The sequence below is a fragment of the Harpegnathos saltator genome, unplaced genomic scaffold (assembly GCF_003227715.2).
Source record: "Harpegnathos saltator strain DR-91 unplaced genomic scaffold, Hsal_v8.6 scaffold127, whole genome shotgun sequence".
NCBI lineage: Eukaryota > Metazoa > Arthropoda > Insecta > Hymenoptera > Formicidae > Harpegnathos > Harpegnathos saltator.
This window is the reverse complement of record NW_020229903.1, coordinates 222,501-241,726: the sequence shown is the minus strand read 5'-3', so window position 1 is coordinate 241,726 and position 19,226 is coordinate 222,501. Positions and strand designations below refer to the sequence as shown.

Sequence of the window (19,226 nt, the reverse complement as noted above, 5' to 3'; positions counted from 1 at the left end):
CGGGTCGTCGAGTCGTGGCAATAAGTCTACCTTAAAGAAGTAAGTACGACACACTAGAACTACGAAGGACTGCCAAAGCGGTCCTTCACGAGGTTCCCCCTCCCACGAGCGCGATTAAGTCGTTCGTGCCTAAGTTTAATAATACTGCTGCAGGTATTCGATGTTCACCTCTCGCTGCGTCTACTATTTTACATCGTCTTACAAAAGTACATACAAGAGATTCTAAAGAACGATTCGTCGAGTATGAAGAGTCTCACTCATTCTTTAAGTACAGCTACGATTCGTCTTCGTCGTGTTAATCGCTAAGAGTCGAATGATCTCATTTACAGTGGAAAGGTATATAAATTAATAGCCGTATAAGAATGATATTTACAGACGACGCAAACGTACGTCCTTCCTCTTTGTCGTCATATCTCGATAATTATTTATTTACTTATTTATTTATACGGTGATATTCATTCAGTGAAGTGGATGTAAAGTTTCTAAAAAATTATAAAATGCAAATTATATATGATAATTATATGAAGATAATGATGATAATTATATGAAAAGAAGGAAAAAAGAAAGAATTACAATATTTTCTGTTTTAACGTTTTAATTCTCGCCTCAAAAATTTATAGGATTAATTACAATAAATAAAAATTCAATTCTTACGAAGAATCATGCTCTTCTCGCGGCTTAAAGAAAGTAAAAAAAGATCTAAAAAAAAGAAAACTCATCGCGAACATCTCTTGAACGTGAAAACGTTCCGATGTCGGCGTCGAAGCGATCGCCTCTAGATATCATTCGTATTCAGTCTTCTTAAATACGGTATTGAGCCGAGGAGAGAACGATCTGCGTTCCCACTAATGTAACACCGATTAACCGTGAACTCGTTTTCGCGCACATAACTAGTTGTACAATAACACTACGGAGCTAACGAGATATATCGCGTCGGTGGAAAAATATCGTACTTTCTTGTTGTGACATATCGTAAATTTGCACGTGACATTCTTTGGACGTTCTGTTACCAACAACTTGAGCTCCGCTCGTCCGCTCGACGAAAATTACAACCATAGACGGTGCCAAGGGTGGGCCCTGGCCCACCCTAAAATTTTAGAAAATTTTAGCATAATTATGCTGTCCTATTCTGTCCAAGTTTTCAGCTTTTTTACGTGAAGTTATTTTTATAATTAAAATTCTACAATTAATTTTAAATTCTATCTTCATAGTTAATTTCTCCCAGAGACAGAGCGCAACGGTTAGAAACATAAAAATGAATGATAAAATGATATATAATATATAATAAATATGGCCCACCCATACATAAATATCGGCCCACCTGTGGCCCACCCGCATGAATAGTTCTGGCGCCGCCTATGTTACAACGTTGCTCGTTGTCTCGACCGCGCTTACCAGGCTGTACTTCTTCTTTTCTTCTTATTTTTCTTTTTTCCCTTTTTCCCTTTCTTATATCTCCCTCTTTTCTATTAGATTAGGGGAACAATAAGCGTGTACATTGCTCTCTTTTACATGTATCGGAAATTATCATTAAGTGTGTTACTTTACCACTAGTAATTACCTGGGATTTACGGAAAACGTGCGTCCCGTAAAACTTTCTCTTTGTTTTTTTCTTTTTTTTTTCGTAAATGGATACGTGTCTATGTGCATACCTGAATGAAACATGTGCGTATGTATACAAAAACATTGAATATCGCCTAATATTTATCATAACAGACCGCCGAAACCTCTCAGTTTTTTATCAAACGAGACTGTTTCCTCCGGTCTTTAACTTACCGACTCAAGTGGAATGTTGCGAAGGAGGAGATCCTCTTTTCTGTGATTTGTACAAAATTGATTACAACACCTACGAGCTATTGGTTCCGTATATATTTGTCAGTCTGAAGATTGGTAAGTAGTGAGACTTCTCTAAGGGCTACAAATTTAGTCTCGCGTCAATATACAAGATGGCTGATCAATGAAGCCAATGCTTCTTACGAGATGGAAGTGAACGAGAGAATTACTCGCACAGAAGAGGAAACGAAAGCTTCACCTTTAAGTACTCGTTACGTTTTACAACTGTACACGCGCAAACTCTGCGGGAGCGTGAATGAATTAAAATGAATTTAAAGGAACTTTTTCGCTTCACAAGAAGAATAAGGACTCGTAAAGTCGCAAAATGGAAACCCCACGTTTTCACCGTGAGTCCCGTGATCTTTGTGAAGATAATCCGACGGAATCCACCGAGTCTAACGAATGAAATCAAGGTGCGATGATTAAGAGATGGCGATGAGGCGGGTTTTACGATTGTCCTTGTTCCTCGTGTTCTCGGAATGCGTGGCGCATCTTTTGCAGCAAGGTCGTACTGCTCTCTAAATTTTTCGGAGTGAAATCTTCGTGAAAACCAGTCGAAATTTAACCAGAATGCCTGATATTACCGTTTAATATTTTAAAATATCAATATTTCGAGATTTCACTCCAAGAAATTGAGAGAATGAAGCTTTCGCACACATCCTACCGTCCTCTTAAAATCTGCTGACGGCCTCGTCATCGGTGACGAAGTAGTTGGAGCTTTTTGTGGCCGAATTGTACATGCCGTACGTGGGGCTGCACACAACCATGCTGCTCGTGTTGCCGAGCTCGTTCTCGTTTGTCACCGACGAATGCCTGCCGATAGTGGACAGCCTCTTGTCCTTCTTCGCCAATGTCATGCGACAGTCCTCCGGCCTCAACGGCATCGACGGATACGTCGGCTGCCTGGCGAGCGTCGTCAGCGCTCGATCTCCCGTGTCATTGAAGCTGCGCAAACGTTTGAGAGCATGATCGGAGAGAGCGTTCAATGATCGTATCTTCTGCGCCGATTCGTCTTTCGTTTTCGAATTTCTCACCTCAGTTCTCTCTCGACGATCCCTACTTTTTTTGTTAACCTTTTCGGCACGAGCATCGACTATAGCCGACAGCCGCTCTTTTCTTTATTATTATTTTATATATATTTATTATTTATCTTATTGATAAAGTGATCCATATCTCGAGATAATCTTTCATTTTTTGCTAATAGCAATTTTTATACTTTTTATCAATATATAGGGTGTAAGGACTCGTGTAAGGTTTAACAATTATTAGGAGGTAAAATTAGTTCTGGTCCCTAGCAATAGATGGCTTTAGTAACAAGTTAATGGTTAGTATGAATGTTGAAATCTGGCAACACTGAAAGATTTGATATTTCTCTATGACATGTGACAGTTCGCGCGTTATTGTCATTGATAGTTTCATTGTTTATACACCTTTAAAATGGATTGTACAAAATTGCATTTTCAGCGTTCATTACTTTTTTTGTTTGATTTGAAAAAAATCAAATAAATTGGTTTCAAAAACGATTCAAAAGTGATAATTTCGATTTGAATAACAAAGAACGTACTGGTCAACCAAAAAAATTCCAAGATTCTGAATTGCAAGCATTATTGAATGAAAATACTGCTCAAACGGAAAAACAATTGACTGAACAACTCAATGTCGATAAATCAACAATTTTTAAACGCCCACGCCGTGGGAAAAATTCAAAAGGAAGGCAAATGAGTTTCACATGAATTAACTAAAAGTGCTATTCATTTGAAATTTGCTATTCAGTGCAAATCATTTGAATATCGCCATATCTGCTTACCAGACAGAAAAAAGTTTTTTGTGACGAATTGTAACTGGAGATAAAAAGTAGATTTATTTTGATAATCCAAAGTGAAAAAATCATGAGTTAATCCAGGACAGCCATCAACATCGACACCAAAACGGAATATTCATGGTCACAAAGCAATGCTCTGTATTTGTATGTGGGATATGGAAGGTGCAGTGTACTATGAGCTTCTAAAACCGAATGAAACAGTTACGGGAAAGCGATACCAACAATTGAGCAGATTGAATGTTGAATTGATGCAAAAAAGGCCAGCGATAGCCAGCAATAGACGCAAAGCGATTCTTTTGCACGATGCTCGTTCACATGTTACTTCAATCGTTAAACCAACATTGTTAGAGGTTGAAGGGGAAATCCTTCCGCACTCAGCGTACTCTTCAGATCTAGCACCATTTAATTACTATCTATTCCGATCGATGCAACACACTTTGGCAGATACACACTTCAATAATTAGGTGAATGTGCAAAAATGGGTGTTTGATTGGATTGCTTCGAAAGACAGATTGTTCTATCGTCGCGAAATCGCTATATTTCCAGAAAGATGAGAAAAAGCCACAGCTAACGACGGAAAATATTTTGATTGATGTAAACTTAACTATTTCTTTAAAATAAAGATAAAAAAATGGACAAAATAAAACTAGAATTAATTCAATCTTCTAATAATATCTCAAGGATCACGCGATTGATTTTACTCGGCCCAGCTCGAATTTTGTATACATCTCAGCATCTAAACCAGGGGTTCCCAACCGGGGACGGCGAAAAAGCATTCTTGCGAGGAAAAGTGATTATAATTAATAATGATTAAGATAAATTCTGGAATAATCCGGCATTTTTTACCATCAAACTAAAAAAAAAATGTTATTAAAAATTATATATTTTGTACTGTTATAAAATTATATATTTTACATTATTAAAAAATAAATATATTATTAAAATATCTTTTTGATTTTTAACTTCTTACCTAAAAATTCTAACAACTAATTTTTACCATAAAACATATGAATAATTTTTTTTGTAGAGGGTGCAAAGGTTCATTAATAAATTTTTAAGGGTGCAAAATACAAAAAAGATTAGGAAACTCTGGTCTAAACGCTTTCCTTTATAGATACCTGTGATGCCGCACAATGCCCCTCTTTATCCTGCAATGCTCGTTTCCACTTTGACCCTCCGTCGCGGTCCCATGAGTTTTGCACGCCTCAATTCCCATCGACGGCACAGGGGAGAGAGAACCGGGCCCATACGAGCCGCTACTCTGCCTCCTGTCCAGAATGTGGACCAGTTCCACCGACGGCGTCGGCGAGAACGTGCCCTGAGGACACGCGATACAAAAGGCCGTCGATAATAACAACGCGTGCTCGATAAACGCCCTTATTTTATTCCGACATCACGTATCTACATCTACACTATGCTTGATCTACAGACAATCGACTCGACACGAAAGTAAAATTATACAAGGCAGGAAGGTGTGGAGAGGCGGGAGTCTACTCAAACGGAAGCATGCCAGCATTCGCGGGGTTCGGGATCTTGCAAAATTCTCTCGGAGAACTCCCTCGATCCGTGTCTACTTTATTGATAGACAGTTCTCACGGAGAACCAACGAAATCAATCAAACATACACACATACGCTACGTAAAACAAATATACTTCGAGAACTTAATCGATAAGAGAATCAAAAGAGATGCGGGTGTAACCAATAGGGGAAAGATCGCGACACTTTCATGTTTCAATAAATCTTAGAACGCATCAACCGGCATTCAACCGGGAAAGGCAAAAGATCGTAATCCTTCCGCTGTTGACTGAAATATATAACTAAGAATACAAAACAAAATGCGCGAGGTTCTGATCGCAGGTCACAGGTCGCACAGCTTCACAATGACGAGGACACGTCGTCGAGGTCGTCCCTCACCTGCAGCGACGGCCTCCTCAACGTACCGCCCTCCATACCGACCAGCTTCACGCCCTTCACGCTCTTCTTCGGACCAATGCTGGCGGAAGCATTCTCCTGGGTGTTCGCGTTCAGATTGAATTCCATGTTGCTCCGGTCGACGATGCTGATCGTCCGGTCGCTGTCACGTGGCTTCTCACTGCTCGGCCCGAGCTCGCAGCCCACCTTGGCATAAGATGGTGCGCACGGGGTGATCGGCGGCGTCGCTAACACGCCAATCGACCTCGTCGGCGAAAGCACTTGACCGAGGGGGGCGCGCAAATTCCTCACCCCGAGGATCTGACCTCTGCACGCGTCGCCGGGGACTGGCGTGTAATGGTTCGCCACCGTGGGGGTGGCGTGTCGCGCCGGCGTCATCGCGTTTCGCAAGTTCTGCAAGTTCTGCAGATTTTGCAAGTTCTGGCTCGCCACTCTCTGCGCAATCGTGTTGACGACACCTTTTGCCCTTAAGCTTTCAGCGAGATCGTTGCCGACTGGCTCCACATCACCGCCACCGCTGTCGGCAGCATCGTCGTGACCGCAGGTCCTGTCGTCGTCGTAGCTGCCGACGCCGTCGCATGAGTCTATGCCCGACGTTGATTTCTGGAAGTGACAGTAGAAAGTGCATCAGATTCATTCTTCCATTTTGTATAAAAATATTCACTCGACGACTCAGAATGGAGAATTTATTCGCTGTGAGTGAAAAGTCATTCGTATTCGAGTGATTCAATTGGCACACTACTTCCCGAGTTGAATTTCATTCGAAGATATTTAGAGAGCGAGAGGAGAACTTCGAACACGCGTTTACCGAGGACGAATCCATGAGGGCGGCTCCGGAGCTACTTTGTACGACGCCCGATGGCTCCTTGGACTTGCCAGGTGAGTAAACGCTTAGCACGTCACAGCATTCAGGGAAGTAACCCTTGCCGAGCAGATTCCTGGTGAGGAAGCTTGTGCAAAGTTGGGTGAAGAGGGCAATTATCATGGCAGCAGTGCGGAAGGGAAATTTCTGAGTGTGCGTTCTCGCGTCGTAAAACGGATACTCGATTAATGCAGGTATACCGAGTCCCCGTTCACCTCCTAAAAGAGTGCATATTTAAGAATTGAATCGTATAAAAATCGAAGAGATTTCTAAAAAAATAACTCATATGACGCAACTGTTGATAGATATTGAAGATATAACTCATATCTTAATTAAGTATAAATAAATATTTTAGATACAGTATAAATATCATAGAATTAAGTGTAATCTTTAATACAATAATAATACAAGCTTTTTATCAGAAGGTTGGATTGAAAGCCGCTGTTCACATGTAGATGGCTCTAGCTGCATACGCTGAGGACAGTAATAGATGTCTCTTATGTCATTTTGAAGTGTGAACATTTCCCACTAAAATTCAGTCAGCAGACGCCATCCTTTGTTTACACAAGTGCTTTTCTATAGCCGAATTAAAATGGAACGCAATAAATTGTTTTTCCGATGTGTACTTCTATACTATTTTGATTTGAAAAAAAAAATACAGCTGAAGTTCATCGCGATTGCTTGCGAAAACTTATGGTGAATTTGCTCCATCGGAAACAGTATGTGTAGATTGGTTTCGACAACTCAAAAGTGGTGATTGTGACACTCACGACAAACAACAGCCAGATCAGACGAAAAAGTTTGAAAATGAACAATTGCAAGCTCTATTGAAAGAAAACCTTGCTCAAACGCTCAAAGAATTGACTCAACAGCTCGAAGTCAACAAATCAACCATTTCACAACATTTACAAGCCATGGGAAAGATCCAGAAAGAAAGGAAATGGTTGTCACATGAATTGACCGAAAATGCCACTGCTAATCGTTTAACACTAGAAAGACCGAGGCAGCCAATTTGGCTCCTCGCGAAATTGAAACTGTTATAACTTTTTTCAACTTTGCCTCCACGTGATGTCCTTTTATAACTTTTCATCATTTTTCTTAATTCAAGTTCTTAATTTTGGTAAAAAAATTTTTCATTTATATAAGATAGTAGGATTTTTATTTAATTGCCTAGAAGGACCGTTGGAGTCAATTTAGGTCCCTTATACCTGATATTGCATTCTCATATATTTTACGGTTTTATTTACAAATTTTATAATTTTAAATAGATAAATAAATATTTTTATCTATTTGTTTACTTAAAAAACCATTATATACATACATATGTACACATAGATATGCATATAGTATAGCATCTCGCCGTTGGCTAGTTTATACTTTTTATAATATTTTGGATTTTGCTACTATAAATGCATGGATTATACAGGGTATCTATAAAGTCCGACTCCACCTCTGGAACTCGGAAACGGCTTTAAATATGGAAAATTGTTTCAGACAAAAGTTGTAGGATATTGAGGGGGACATATGATAAAAATACAGACTTGACCTTGAGTGACTTTATCAAGGCCAGGTCAATGTGATCGATGTTTTCTTAAATGGAAGCTCCTATTTTTTATTGCATATTCCTCTAGCACTTGTTGAAACGTTTTCAAAACACTACCTATTTTTGATTTTTGCATAAGCCATTCCCAAGATATGAAGCTTCAAAGTTGACATACCGTCGGCATTCGCATTATCCAAGGTGTACCACGTGGAGGTTGCACGGTCGGATTTACACCTCTTGTGTTTGCGTGTGTATGTGTGCGTGCGTGCGTGCGTGCGTGCGTGCGTGCGTGCGTGCGTGCGTGCGTGCGTGCGTGCGTGCGTGCGTGCGTGCGTGCGTGCGTGCGTGCGTGCGTGCGTGCGTGCGTGCGTGCGTGCGTGCGTGCGTGCGTGCGTGCGTGCGTGCGTGCGTGCGTGCGTGCGTGCGTGCGTGCGTGCGTGCGTGCGTGCGTGCGTGCGTGCGTGCGTGCGTGCGTGCGTGCGTGCGTGCGTGCGTGCGTGCGTGCGTGCGTGCGTGCGTGCGTGCGTGCGTGCGTGCGTGCGTGGGTGCGTGCGTGCGTGCGTGCGTGCGTGCGTACGTGCGTGCGTGCGTGCGTGCGTACGTGTGTGTGTGTGTGTGTGTGTACGTGTACGTGTATGTGTGCGTGCGTGTGTGTGTCACAGTAGAGATAAAGACCCCACGATTCGTCACGCCCGTAGTATCTCTCTCTCTCTCCCTCTCCCTCTCCCTCTCCCTCTCCCTCTCCCTCTTCCTCTTCCTCCCCCTCCCCCTCCCCCTCCCCTCCCTCTCCCTCTCCCTCTCCCTCCCCCCTCCCTCTCCCTCTCCCTCTCCCTCTCCCTCTCCCTCCCCCTCCCCCTATCCCTCCCCTCCCCTCCCCTCCCCCTCCCCTCCCCCCTCCCCCTCTCCCTCTCCCTCTCCCTCTCCCTCTCCCTCTCCCTCTCCCTCTCCCTCTCCCTCTCCCTCTCCCTCTCCCTCTCCCTCTCCCTCTCCCTCTCCCTCTCCCTCTCCCTCTCCCTCTCCCTCTCCCTCTCCCTCTCCCTCTCCCTCTCCCTCTCCCTCTCTCTCTCTCTCTCTCTCTCTCTCTCTCTCTCTCTCTCTCTCTCTCTCTCTCTCTCTCTCTCTCTCTCTCTCTCTCTCTCCACCATTCTTCTTCTCCTTTCCCTTATATTAATTATTTTCTTGCCATTACACACACACACACACACACACAAAAGAGGTGTAAATCCGACCGTGCAACCTCCACGCGGTACACCTTGGATAATACGAATGCCGGCGGTATGTCAACTTTGAAGCTTCATATCTTGGGAATCGCTTGCGCAAAAAGCAAAAATAGGTAGTGCTTTGAAAACGTCTCAACAAGAGCTACAAGAATATGTAATAAAAAATAGGAAGTTCCATTTAAGAAAACATCGATCACATTGACCTGGCCTTGATAAAGTCACTCAAGGTCAAGTCCATATTTTTATCATATGTGCCCCTCAATATCCTACAACTTTAATCTGAAACATTTTTCCATACTTAAAGCTGTTTCCGAGATTCAGGGATGGGGTTTACAGATACTCTGTATACAGGGTGTTCATTTGAAAACTTTCCAGCTAATTATCTCTAATTAACTATGAAAGATATTAAAAAAAGCTAAAACAACGTTCTCCGTTGTTTGCTAAACAATAATAAAGACGATTTTGAAATTCTGAACGAATCATTTGGAAGGTATCTGTTGGAATAGTTCTACATTCCTGTACAATTCTTTGACTCAAATCGTTGATATTTCCCGATCATACTAACACGTATCTTTCGAAAACAAAGTTGACCTCCTTTGACCATTTGTTTACGTTGTACTGAATCAATTCCTTTCTGTCTTTCACAGTGTATTATTCAGACAAGTACGAAACTTATATCAGAGATTACCTAAAGGGATATCACATAATTAAACTTTATAAAATGATGTATTCTTTAGAAGAACGAGTTGAGATTATTTTTATTTATGCAGCAGAAGATTAGTGTGCTCGTAGAACTGCAGCTATGTTACCTCCCAAAGTGTTCATTTGGACATTTTGAACATCTGTTATAATAAATGACAAATTTGACGCAGTAACTATCCCTTACTATTTTCTTAAGTATCTTTCAACATAGTGCTCAGACAAAGAAATATCTCCTACAGAAGTTGCTGGTTTTTTTACGTAGAATAATATTCCGTAATAAAAAATATAGGTTTCCATTTTAAAAAACAAGATTGACCTTCAAATGACCTAGAAAATGCTCTCCAAATAAAAAATTGATAATACCATTCTCTTTCCCCTTCGAAATCATGGAATACGTGTTTTAGCTTTTTTTAATATCTTTCATAGTTTTCGAGATAATTAGCTGGAAAGTTTTCAAATGAACACTCTGTATAAGGAAGTTGCATGTAAAAAAATATCAAGAAGAATCTTTTTACAAAATCTCGCGGAAGAGTTGAGTGCACCATATGTTGCCTAAAGACGAAAGTCTCAAAATTTTAATTCAACCGGAAACAAAAAACTGAATCCGACGATGTTTCAGGCAAACGACCATTTTGTCAAATAAAAAAACTGTAAGAAAAGCCCTAAAGTTGGAAAATGCTCGTGTAAAAAATTTGTGTGCAGTAAATGTACAAAGAAAATTATGTACAGATGCGTTTCCTGTAGTACGGCGTTGTATTTCACATTTAGTCTTTCATCAAAGACTAAAAAAATTCAATATACTAACAATTTTTTTTGTTCAATAAATTAGTGATATTATTGTTAAAATTTTAAATTATATGATTACCTATACGTTTCGTTTCTTTCTATTTGTTATTTACGAAAAGATATGCTTGGAGCCAAATTGGCTCCTACGATCCTTCTAGAGGAGTCGTCCAATCCGGTCCTTCTAGTGTTAAACATTTCGATTTCTTTGCTTGCAATAAAAAGAAGAGTTTCTTGTGGCGTATCGACGATGGAAAATGGATCTATTTCAACCCGAAACGCAAGAAAGTATGGGTTGTTTTCAGCCAACCATCAACGTCGACACCAAAGCGAAACATCCGCGATCACAAAGCAATGCTCTCTATTTGCTGGGATATGGAGGGTGTCGTATATTATGAGTTATTGAAACCGAACGGAAGAATTACCGCCGAACTTTATCGGCAACAATTGAGCGTTTGAATGATAATTTGATGCATAAACGACCATCAGTTGCATCAAATCGCCGAAAAGTAATTCTTCTCCATGACAACGCTCGGCCCCATGTCGCTATACACGAAACAAACATTGATGGAGCTCGAATGGGAGGTTCTCTCACACCCAGCGTATTCTCCGGAACTGGCCCCAAGCAATTCCCATCTGTTCCGATCAATGCAACACGCTTTGAAAGATACATATCTTCATAATTACGGAGAAGTAAGAAATTGGGTTGCTAAATAAATTGGCTCAAAAGAAAGACCGTTCTTTCGTTGCAAAATTCAACTTCTGTCAGAAAAGTGGGAAAAATTCATATCTTCCGAGAGTAAATACTTTGATTGATATATTCATACATTTTGTTATTGAAATAAATGCTCAAAACCACAAAAAACAACGGTTTTCGATGCAACTTCCTAATAGATACCCGTTGTCCATGTAACTGTACATCGAGAATTTGGCGATTTAATACTAACTAATACTAACCAGCGAGACGCAGAGTGATTGCGATAAAGTAGCCCGCTAGACAGCCGTAAGTGTCTACCAAAGAGGGCCAGTGAACGACGGCCAGCAGTTGCGGAAACAGAACGACGTATACGAGATCCGAGCACAGATACCTTCGGACACAAATGCAATATATCTCGTCAGTGTTAGTCGCGATAACTATACATCTACTCCCGACAATCGAGAATTGAACAGCAACGGATGAAATATACACAACGAGTTTTACTTACGAGAGATAGTACACACTGCTGACTGTGAGTGCGACGAGGGTGGACAATATGGAAACCATAATTACAGAAATTCTCAGCACCCAATTCAACTCTCGCTCGGATGCCTATCACAAAGAGGAAAAGGAGAGGCTTTATAGTGACGCTTATCGACAATCGTCACTCACCGTTGATCAAAGAGCGACAGTCACGCTTACCTTTGGCCTTATCGTAAGCTTGTAAACGTTCCTGGTGAACATGGAGCTGCTGGCGAGAATGCTGGAGTCCGCCGAGGACATCACTGCCGCGGAGATCGCACCGAGACCTTAAAAATAATAACGGAACGTTGCGTCCGAGCGTTCTTTTTCCTTTCATCGGGAAGCAAAAGTGAGATTATTTATAATAGGGAGTAGGTTCCGTCGATCGACTATTTATAAAGATAACCCTTATGCGCACCCTTATGCGCTCCACGGCCAATAGATATATCTTTCTATCGGATGCACCAACTTACCGACGAAGGACACCCATTGAGGTGTGAGATATCGCAGGACCATCGGCAATGCCGCGTTTCCGTCATCCGTAGAAAAGGTCTTGTTGTAGTTTGGGATTAAGGACCAATCGGTGGCGCGAGCGACCACTCCGATCAAGGCCGACGGTATCGCCAGGATCATGCAACCAAACATCGAAACTATCGACAGAGTCGTTGCTACGTTGGTGCTCCTGATACTTAGTATTCGTTGAAAGTAACCCTGAAGGGAATAAAAGAAAAATCTCACTGTTATGCGATATATATTATTTATAATGGTTTTCAATTTTTTTTCGATATTTTAATTATGAATTAACTATCAGGCTGGCAAGATAGTCATCGATTTCTTTCTCTATAAATGAAAAGCGATTTTTTCATACAAAGCAAAAACTTTATTCTATAATATATATTGTCTGTTTAATTCAATGACCTTTTGCCATCTGTTTGATTGTTTCATGATTCCGGTCTCATAGAACTTCTGCTTCTTATCGGCGAAAAACTGATCCAGGTACCATTTAATAGACTCATCAGAATCGAATTTTTTTCTTTTTAAGAAATTTTGCAAGGAACGAACTAAATAGTAATCTGATGGCGCAAGGTCAAATAAATATAATGGGTAGTAATACATCCCACCTAAGCTGCAACAATTTCTGCGAAGTGACCAATGATGTAAGTGGTCTAACATTGCATGGTGAAAGACAACATTTTTACGATTCACCAATTCTGAGTGCTTCTGCTTGATTGCTTCGTGTAATTTGTCCAATTGACGACAGTACAATTCCGAATCAATCGCTTGATTACATTTAAGCAGTTTAAAAAACACAATATTCTTATAATCCCACCAAACAGATAGCAAAATCTTCCTTTAATGAATGTCTGTTTTACAAGGGGACAGTCAGACTTGGCCGTTCCCGATTTGGCTGAAATTGTACGTACGTGCAGTGTTTAGAAAGAAACTCTTATGGACCAAGCCGTAGGACACGCCTCTCAAGTGTCTTCGAGAAACAGCCATTTGAAAATTTGCGTGTAACACTAAGATCTGGGCAACGCACCAACTTCTTTACTCATCATTTCTACTACACCTTTTTCAACCAGTATCATCTACCGGTCACTCTTTGAAAAGGATAGAAAAAAAAAGAATAAAAGTATAAAGTATGAAAATCTCTTTCTCTCTCACTCCCTTTAAAAGAAGAAAAGAAAGAGAGCGCGTAGAGCTCCCAAGCCGCAGGAAATCAGAGCATAAATATTTAAACTTCAGCATAAATATTGAATATATAAAGAAACATAAAAAAAAAATTTGGCAGCAGCAAGACTCGAACCAGCGATCTCGCGCTTATGAAGTTGGTGCATTGCCCAGATCCTAGCGTTACACGCAAATTTTCAAATGGCTGTTTCTCGAAGACACTTGAGAGGTGTGTCCTACGGCTTGGTCCATAAGAGTTTCTTTCTAAACACTGCACGTACGTACAATTTCAGCCAAATCGGGGACGGCCAAGTCTGACCGTCCCCTTGTTAGAAACGCTTTGTGGCGGCTCATCACGTTTGCTTCACGATCTTTTTCGTTCCACATTGTCATAAACAATCCATTTTTCATCACCAATTAACATTCGTTTAAAAAACGAATCGTTTTCAAGAGAAAGTCACTGATATTAATGCGTTTATGAATCAAAGATAAATTTCTGTGAGCTCGTGTGGAACCCAAATATCGAGTTTGTTGACGCATTCAAGTTGTTTTAAATAGTTTTCAACGCTCATATGTGATACGTTTAGCTTTTTAACGATTTTCCGTATAATGGCGAAATTGGATTCAAACTATGCTTTTATTTTATCGTCATCGACCTCAATTGGCTGGTCTGACTGTAGTGCATCTTTCACAGAAAAATCTTCTGAACGAAAACGAGCAAACCAACGCTGACATTGGCGTTCTGTTAAGAATTCCTTACCATACACAGCACATAACTTTTGGCGGACTTGCGCAGCGTTTTTTCCTTTTTAGAAGTAAAAAAGTAAAATATGACGGAAATGCTCGTTTTGATTTTCCATTTTCAACTTAATGCCAAACAAACAATTCTTTACCGAATGACGCACTTTTTTTTTAAAGAAAGCTTGAAATATCAGCTGTCAAGTAATATAAAGGTTATAGGATTTGGAGTGAAGTTAGTTGCATTTAATAATAAGCAAAGCCATCTATCCGTGAAAAACGACATGACTTTGTTGCCAACCTGATAGATTTAGTTTCTCAAATTTCTTCAAATTTATACTCCTCATGCAAAGCAAATCTGATCCTACGCTTTAATTGGCCCAGTAAGATAAATTAGGACTCCGAATCCCAATCTTGCGGATAATCTGACAACGTCCTTTAGACTTTAAAGTTCTAAATATCGTGCTGAGAAATTGAACCACCTGCCAAGGTATACCGCCGAACACGAGTAGCAGCATACCGTCCACCCACACGCCCAGGTCCTCATTCCTTATCTGTCCCAGCCAGTCCCTTAGGGCCAGATTCTTCTCGAACGATACCGCGGGATGCATTATAGAGAACGGCGCTGCGATCGCCAAGCCTAGCAGAATGCACAGCAGCTGTAGGGCGTCGGTGCACGCGACAGAGTACAGACCGCCAAAAACTGTGTATCTGAAAGCAACCTTCGATTCGTCGCAACTCATCCCTCGACTTCTGTAGTACCGAGTACACTTTCTCGCAATTGAATTGCCGAATGAACGTCAGTCATCATGCTTACATGGCCGCTAAAAGTGCTGAAGCGCAAACGCTGATATTCGGGTCGACCCCGGCGACAACAGCCAACGAGCTCCCGAGTGCCCGCAAAACGGCGCCGCACCAGAACAGATCGCCGCACAGTGCTGGCAGGAAGAGCAAACCGCCGACACCTGCGCCGTATCGCTCTTGAAAAGGGTCCAACATCGTCACATACTCCGCCTTCCTCATCGGACGCACGAAGAGCATGGCGCCTGTACATCGCGCGCAAATTTTTCAAGTTTCGTTAACATGCTCACCAGCGAGTACATTAATCAGAGGACGATATTCAGGAGAAAAAAGACGATCGACTCAGTGTCCTTTTTACATGAGTTATTTTGTAAGGGGAACCCCTTTTCAGGAGTTGTTCCCTATGATAAAGGATAAACAATCAAAATTGTGCTACTTCAAAATCTTATAAATCTCTTGTAAATCTGCGATTACTCCCGATGACTTGTAATTCTAGCAGGTGATTGTGGAGCTACCTTAGATAGCACAAAACGTTCACGAGGATCGTGTTCAGGATATCTTGGGACATTGCTTAAGGCATCGTAGATGCTCCCTCCTCCCCCGGATGCTTCTCAGATAGGGTTGCCAGATGCAAAATGACTATTTCCGAGATATTTTTTAGGTTGAAAAATAGATTGTTAGAGAATTTTAGTTAAATTTGACAAATAGAGGAGTAAAACAGTCAAGAGATGTCGTTACTTACTTGCAATGAATAAATGTGTGAATTAGATACCAGCAGAGAGAAGATATAAATCATACGATTAATCTTTTTTTCTTTTTTTTTTTACTATATATGAATGATTTTTCAGGTCGCACGTCAAATTTTTCGACCTTATAAATCTCAGTAATTGCTTTCAAATTTCTTTCTAGTATCAGTTAAAAACATGAATATTATGATTATAATTTTCTTGAAATTCTGATTTTCCGGGACAAAAGACTCTAATTCCGGGACACGGGACAAACTTTAAAAAATTTCGGAACAATCCTAGAAATCAAGGCCATCTGACAACCCTATTCTGAGACGTTTTTTGCTATCTAGCAAATGAACATTCACTCAATCTTCACCTCAACTATCCTCCTACGGTAACCGTCATGACTTTCAACGTGTTAAGCACGATGTCCTTAGGGATATCGCGTGTGGCTATGTGGGACACAACGATTGTCCACTCGATCACGTACGTACCGAAAAGCAGACTGAGGCTGTATCCGATAGGTACTTGACACCAGGCCAGACCCTTGGTGAACATCGCCTCGGCGGTGCCATTGACGAAAGCTCCACCGACCCACGTCGCTTTGCATAGAAACACACATACACACACGTATATATATACGATCCGCAGCCGCGAATCGCGACCTCGATTTTAACACGGAGCACTCGAGATTGTGATAACGCGTCGAGGACGAATCGATCGATCGTTCATCGCGTAATGCGTTTCAGACTGGAAACAAGCGTAAATTTTGAACCGGAGCTTTCCCGGGCTCCGTCGAAACCCCGGATAGTGCGCCGGATTAATAGTAAAGCGAATGCGCCTCTTGCACCGGCTACCCTTTTTGTCCCGTTCATATTACGAGAGATGAGAGGGAAATGGGAAAGATCAACGGACGAATGGAGGAGAAAGAGGTATAGAGATAGACAGAGGGGGGTTGGGGGGGCAGGGGGAGAGAAGGCACTTGACGTCACATTTTTCTGCAACTGCACAGACCGGAGTGTTCATTACGGTAATGGAGGGACGCAGAAGTCGCGAAGTGATATTCAACGAACACCTGAGCGGAGGAGGGGGCGGGGGAAGAAGGGGAAGGAAAGGAGGAAAAGCCGAAAATACGATCGAACGTGGGGCGCCAGGGTAACCGGTGCGAGCGGTATACGACTTATAAGCGGAGACATTGATCGTGGGATCCATTCCGCGGCGCGAACTTACGAACTTTCTGCTTCTCCGCGATGACTAAAAATACGAGAGCCAAAAACGGGTAAGGAGCGTGACACGCGATTCCAGTTTTAAATAAGACGGCCAACTAGAGGCGGCCGCGTGGAGCTTTTCCTCTCACGACACTTACTCACCGTCGAGAGATGCAACGAGCTTGACACGTGTCGATATCGAGGAGAAAATAAACTGAAACCCCGCGCGCGCGACCGCTGCTTTCTCGCGCAGCTAGTAATTTCATCAAATCTGACAGGAGGTTCAATGAGCGCACATGACGGGGAAAATGATTCGAAGGGCAAGTTTTGTGTTACATTCGGCGTTATACACGCCACACCGATGGGTTATATCGGCTGCACGGTGAGTTCAATGCCTGCAGGAGGATGCCTGGCGCCCGATGTTGCACCGCGGAATATAAATTAGTAGCACGGCTAAAACACGCGATAAAAATAAAAACGCAGACTGTGAGTGTGTCGGCTTGAGTGAAAAACTGCGCGTACGAATACGTGAAAAGGAAAAAAGGGAAGAAAGTTCGTGCGAGTACAAATCTCTCACGGGAAAAGTGTTCTTCCGGGTGACAAACGAAAAAGAAAAAGCCGCGGGGACTTGTGAATTAACATCCCCGCTGCTTAAAACCCCATATCAGATTCTTTGTACTCAACGTAACTTTATACTTAACTTAAGGGATGAGTTTTGCCGCAGCGACATTTCGACGTAACGCTAAGAGGAAGAGTCAGCTTCGACCCGAGTAGAAAAATTAATAAGGCTCTGGTGAAAGTCTGATTATTTTTCTCTAACTAATTTTATCGAGCCCTAGTACAGATAAAGAGACAAAGGCCCTACAAGAAGTGTAACAAATAGTTTAATGGGTCCTCATAAAGCAGTGTTTCCCAACCTATTTTGTATTTCGCACCCCTAAATATTTATTAATGAACCTTCGCACCTTCTACAAAAAAAAATTATTCGTATGTTTTATGGTAAAAATTGGTTGTTAGGGTTTTAAGATAAGAAGTTAATTTATAATCATTTATTATTACATAGTATTGTTTTATAGAAATTAACTATCATTTTAATATTATAAAATATAATATTAAATATAATATAATATATTATAAAATATTAAAAAATATAATAAATATAATATAATATAATATAATATAATATATAATATTAAAATGATTATTTTAATATTATAATATTATAAAATTATAAAATTATTATCCATGATATCAAGCTTCCCATAGTGATACGTAAGGAATATATACGTACAAAAAAATATATATATAATTTTAATAACATTTTTTTTAATTTGATGGTAAAAATGTCGAATTATTCCAGAATTTATTTTAATCATTAATTACAATCACTTTTCCTTGCATCCCCAAGAATGCTTTTTCACACATCCAGGGGGTGTGAGCACCCCTGATTGGGAACTTCTGTTATAAAGCAATATTAATATAGCTTTATAAGGAAATAATTTTATTATTGCTTGAGTAAAAATGTGCGTTCTTTTCATTCTAAGAAATTTAGACTATAATTTCTTTATTTCTTTATAATCTTGTTAGTATACAACAAGAATTTTTTATTTTAAAAATATAGCATGCTTTACAATAGAATATAGCATTCTTTACATATAAAAATCTTGCTACTTATTTTTTATGAAAGTTTACCGCATTTCAAAACGAAGGCAATATTAGAAAAATCTTTGGAAAACTAATAAATATGGCAATTAATAAAACTATTAAAATCTGTTTTCAATTACATATAATTAAAATATAATTAAAAAATCTTTAAAAGAACCAGGTGGAGCGTACCTACTAAAACAATACTAAACTATGACAATTTTATTACACGCTTCAGATCTTATTAATTTTCTATAACAAAACTTGATTTTGTATATCTAGAGTATTCTTATTATAAAAGATCCTTCTAAGGCCTACAACAGTTTTCCATGTTTAAACAGCTTTCTCTATCAAAGCCTTATTTATTAGATCTAAGGCATCCTTCCTTAAAAAATCCTTCTAAGGTCCTTTTCAGCTTTCCCTATCAAAGCCTTATTTATTAAATCTAAGGCACCTCTAATAAATCCTCCTAAAGCCCTCATCAGTTTTCCTTATCAAAGACTTATTTCGTAAAATCTA

General features: G+C 40.5%; 1 protein-coding gene across 3 annotated transcripts in view; it reads right to left on the bottom strand.

Annotated features, from left to right (window-relative positions):
- Positions 1-1,456: 1,456 nt before the first annotated feature.
- LOC105181484 (high-affinity choline transporter 1) overlaps positions 1,457-19,226 on the bottom strand; it is a 29,541-nt gene continuing 11,771 nt past the window's right edge. For 2 of the 3 annotated variants that reach the window (XM_025307437.1, XM_019840594.2), the window contains exons 3-13: positions 16,350-16,457; positions 15,144-15,372; positions 14,809-15,037; positions 12,391-12,628; positions 12,098-12,204; positions 11,904-12,007; positions 11,656-11,786; positions 6,397-6,668; positions 5,571-6,191; positions 4,775-4,973; positions 1,457-2,788 (exon numbers count right to left, since the gene is read on the bottom strand). In XM_025307437.1, coding sequence (XP_025163222.1) covers positions 2,505-2,788; positions 4,775-4,973; positions 5,571-6,191; positions 6,397-6,668; positions 11,656-11,786; positions 11,904-12,007; positions 12,098-12,204; positions 12,391-12,628; positions 14,809-15,037; positions 15,144-15,372; positions 16,350-16,457 — 2,522 coding nt within the window. In that variant the 3' untranslated portion in view covers positions 1,457-2,504. Of the gene's footprint in view, positions 2,789-4,773; positions 4,974-5,570; positions 6,192-6,396; positions 6,669-11,655; positions 11,787-11,903; positions 12,008-12,097; positions 12,205-12,390; positions 12,629-14,808; positions 15,038-15,143; positions 15,373-16,349; positions 16,458-19,226 lie in introns of all 3 variants that reach the window. The other variant, XM_025307444.1, reaches the window with a different exon arrangement.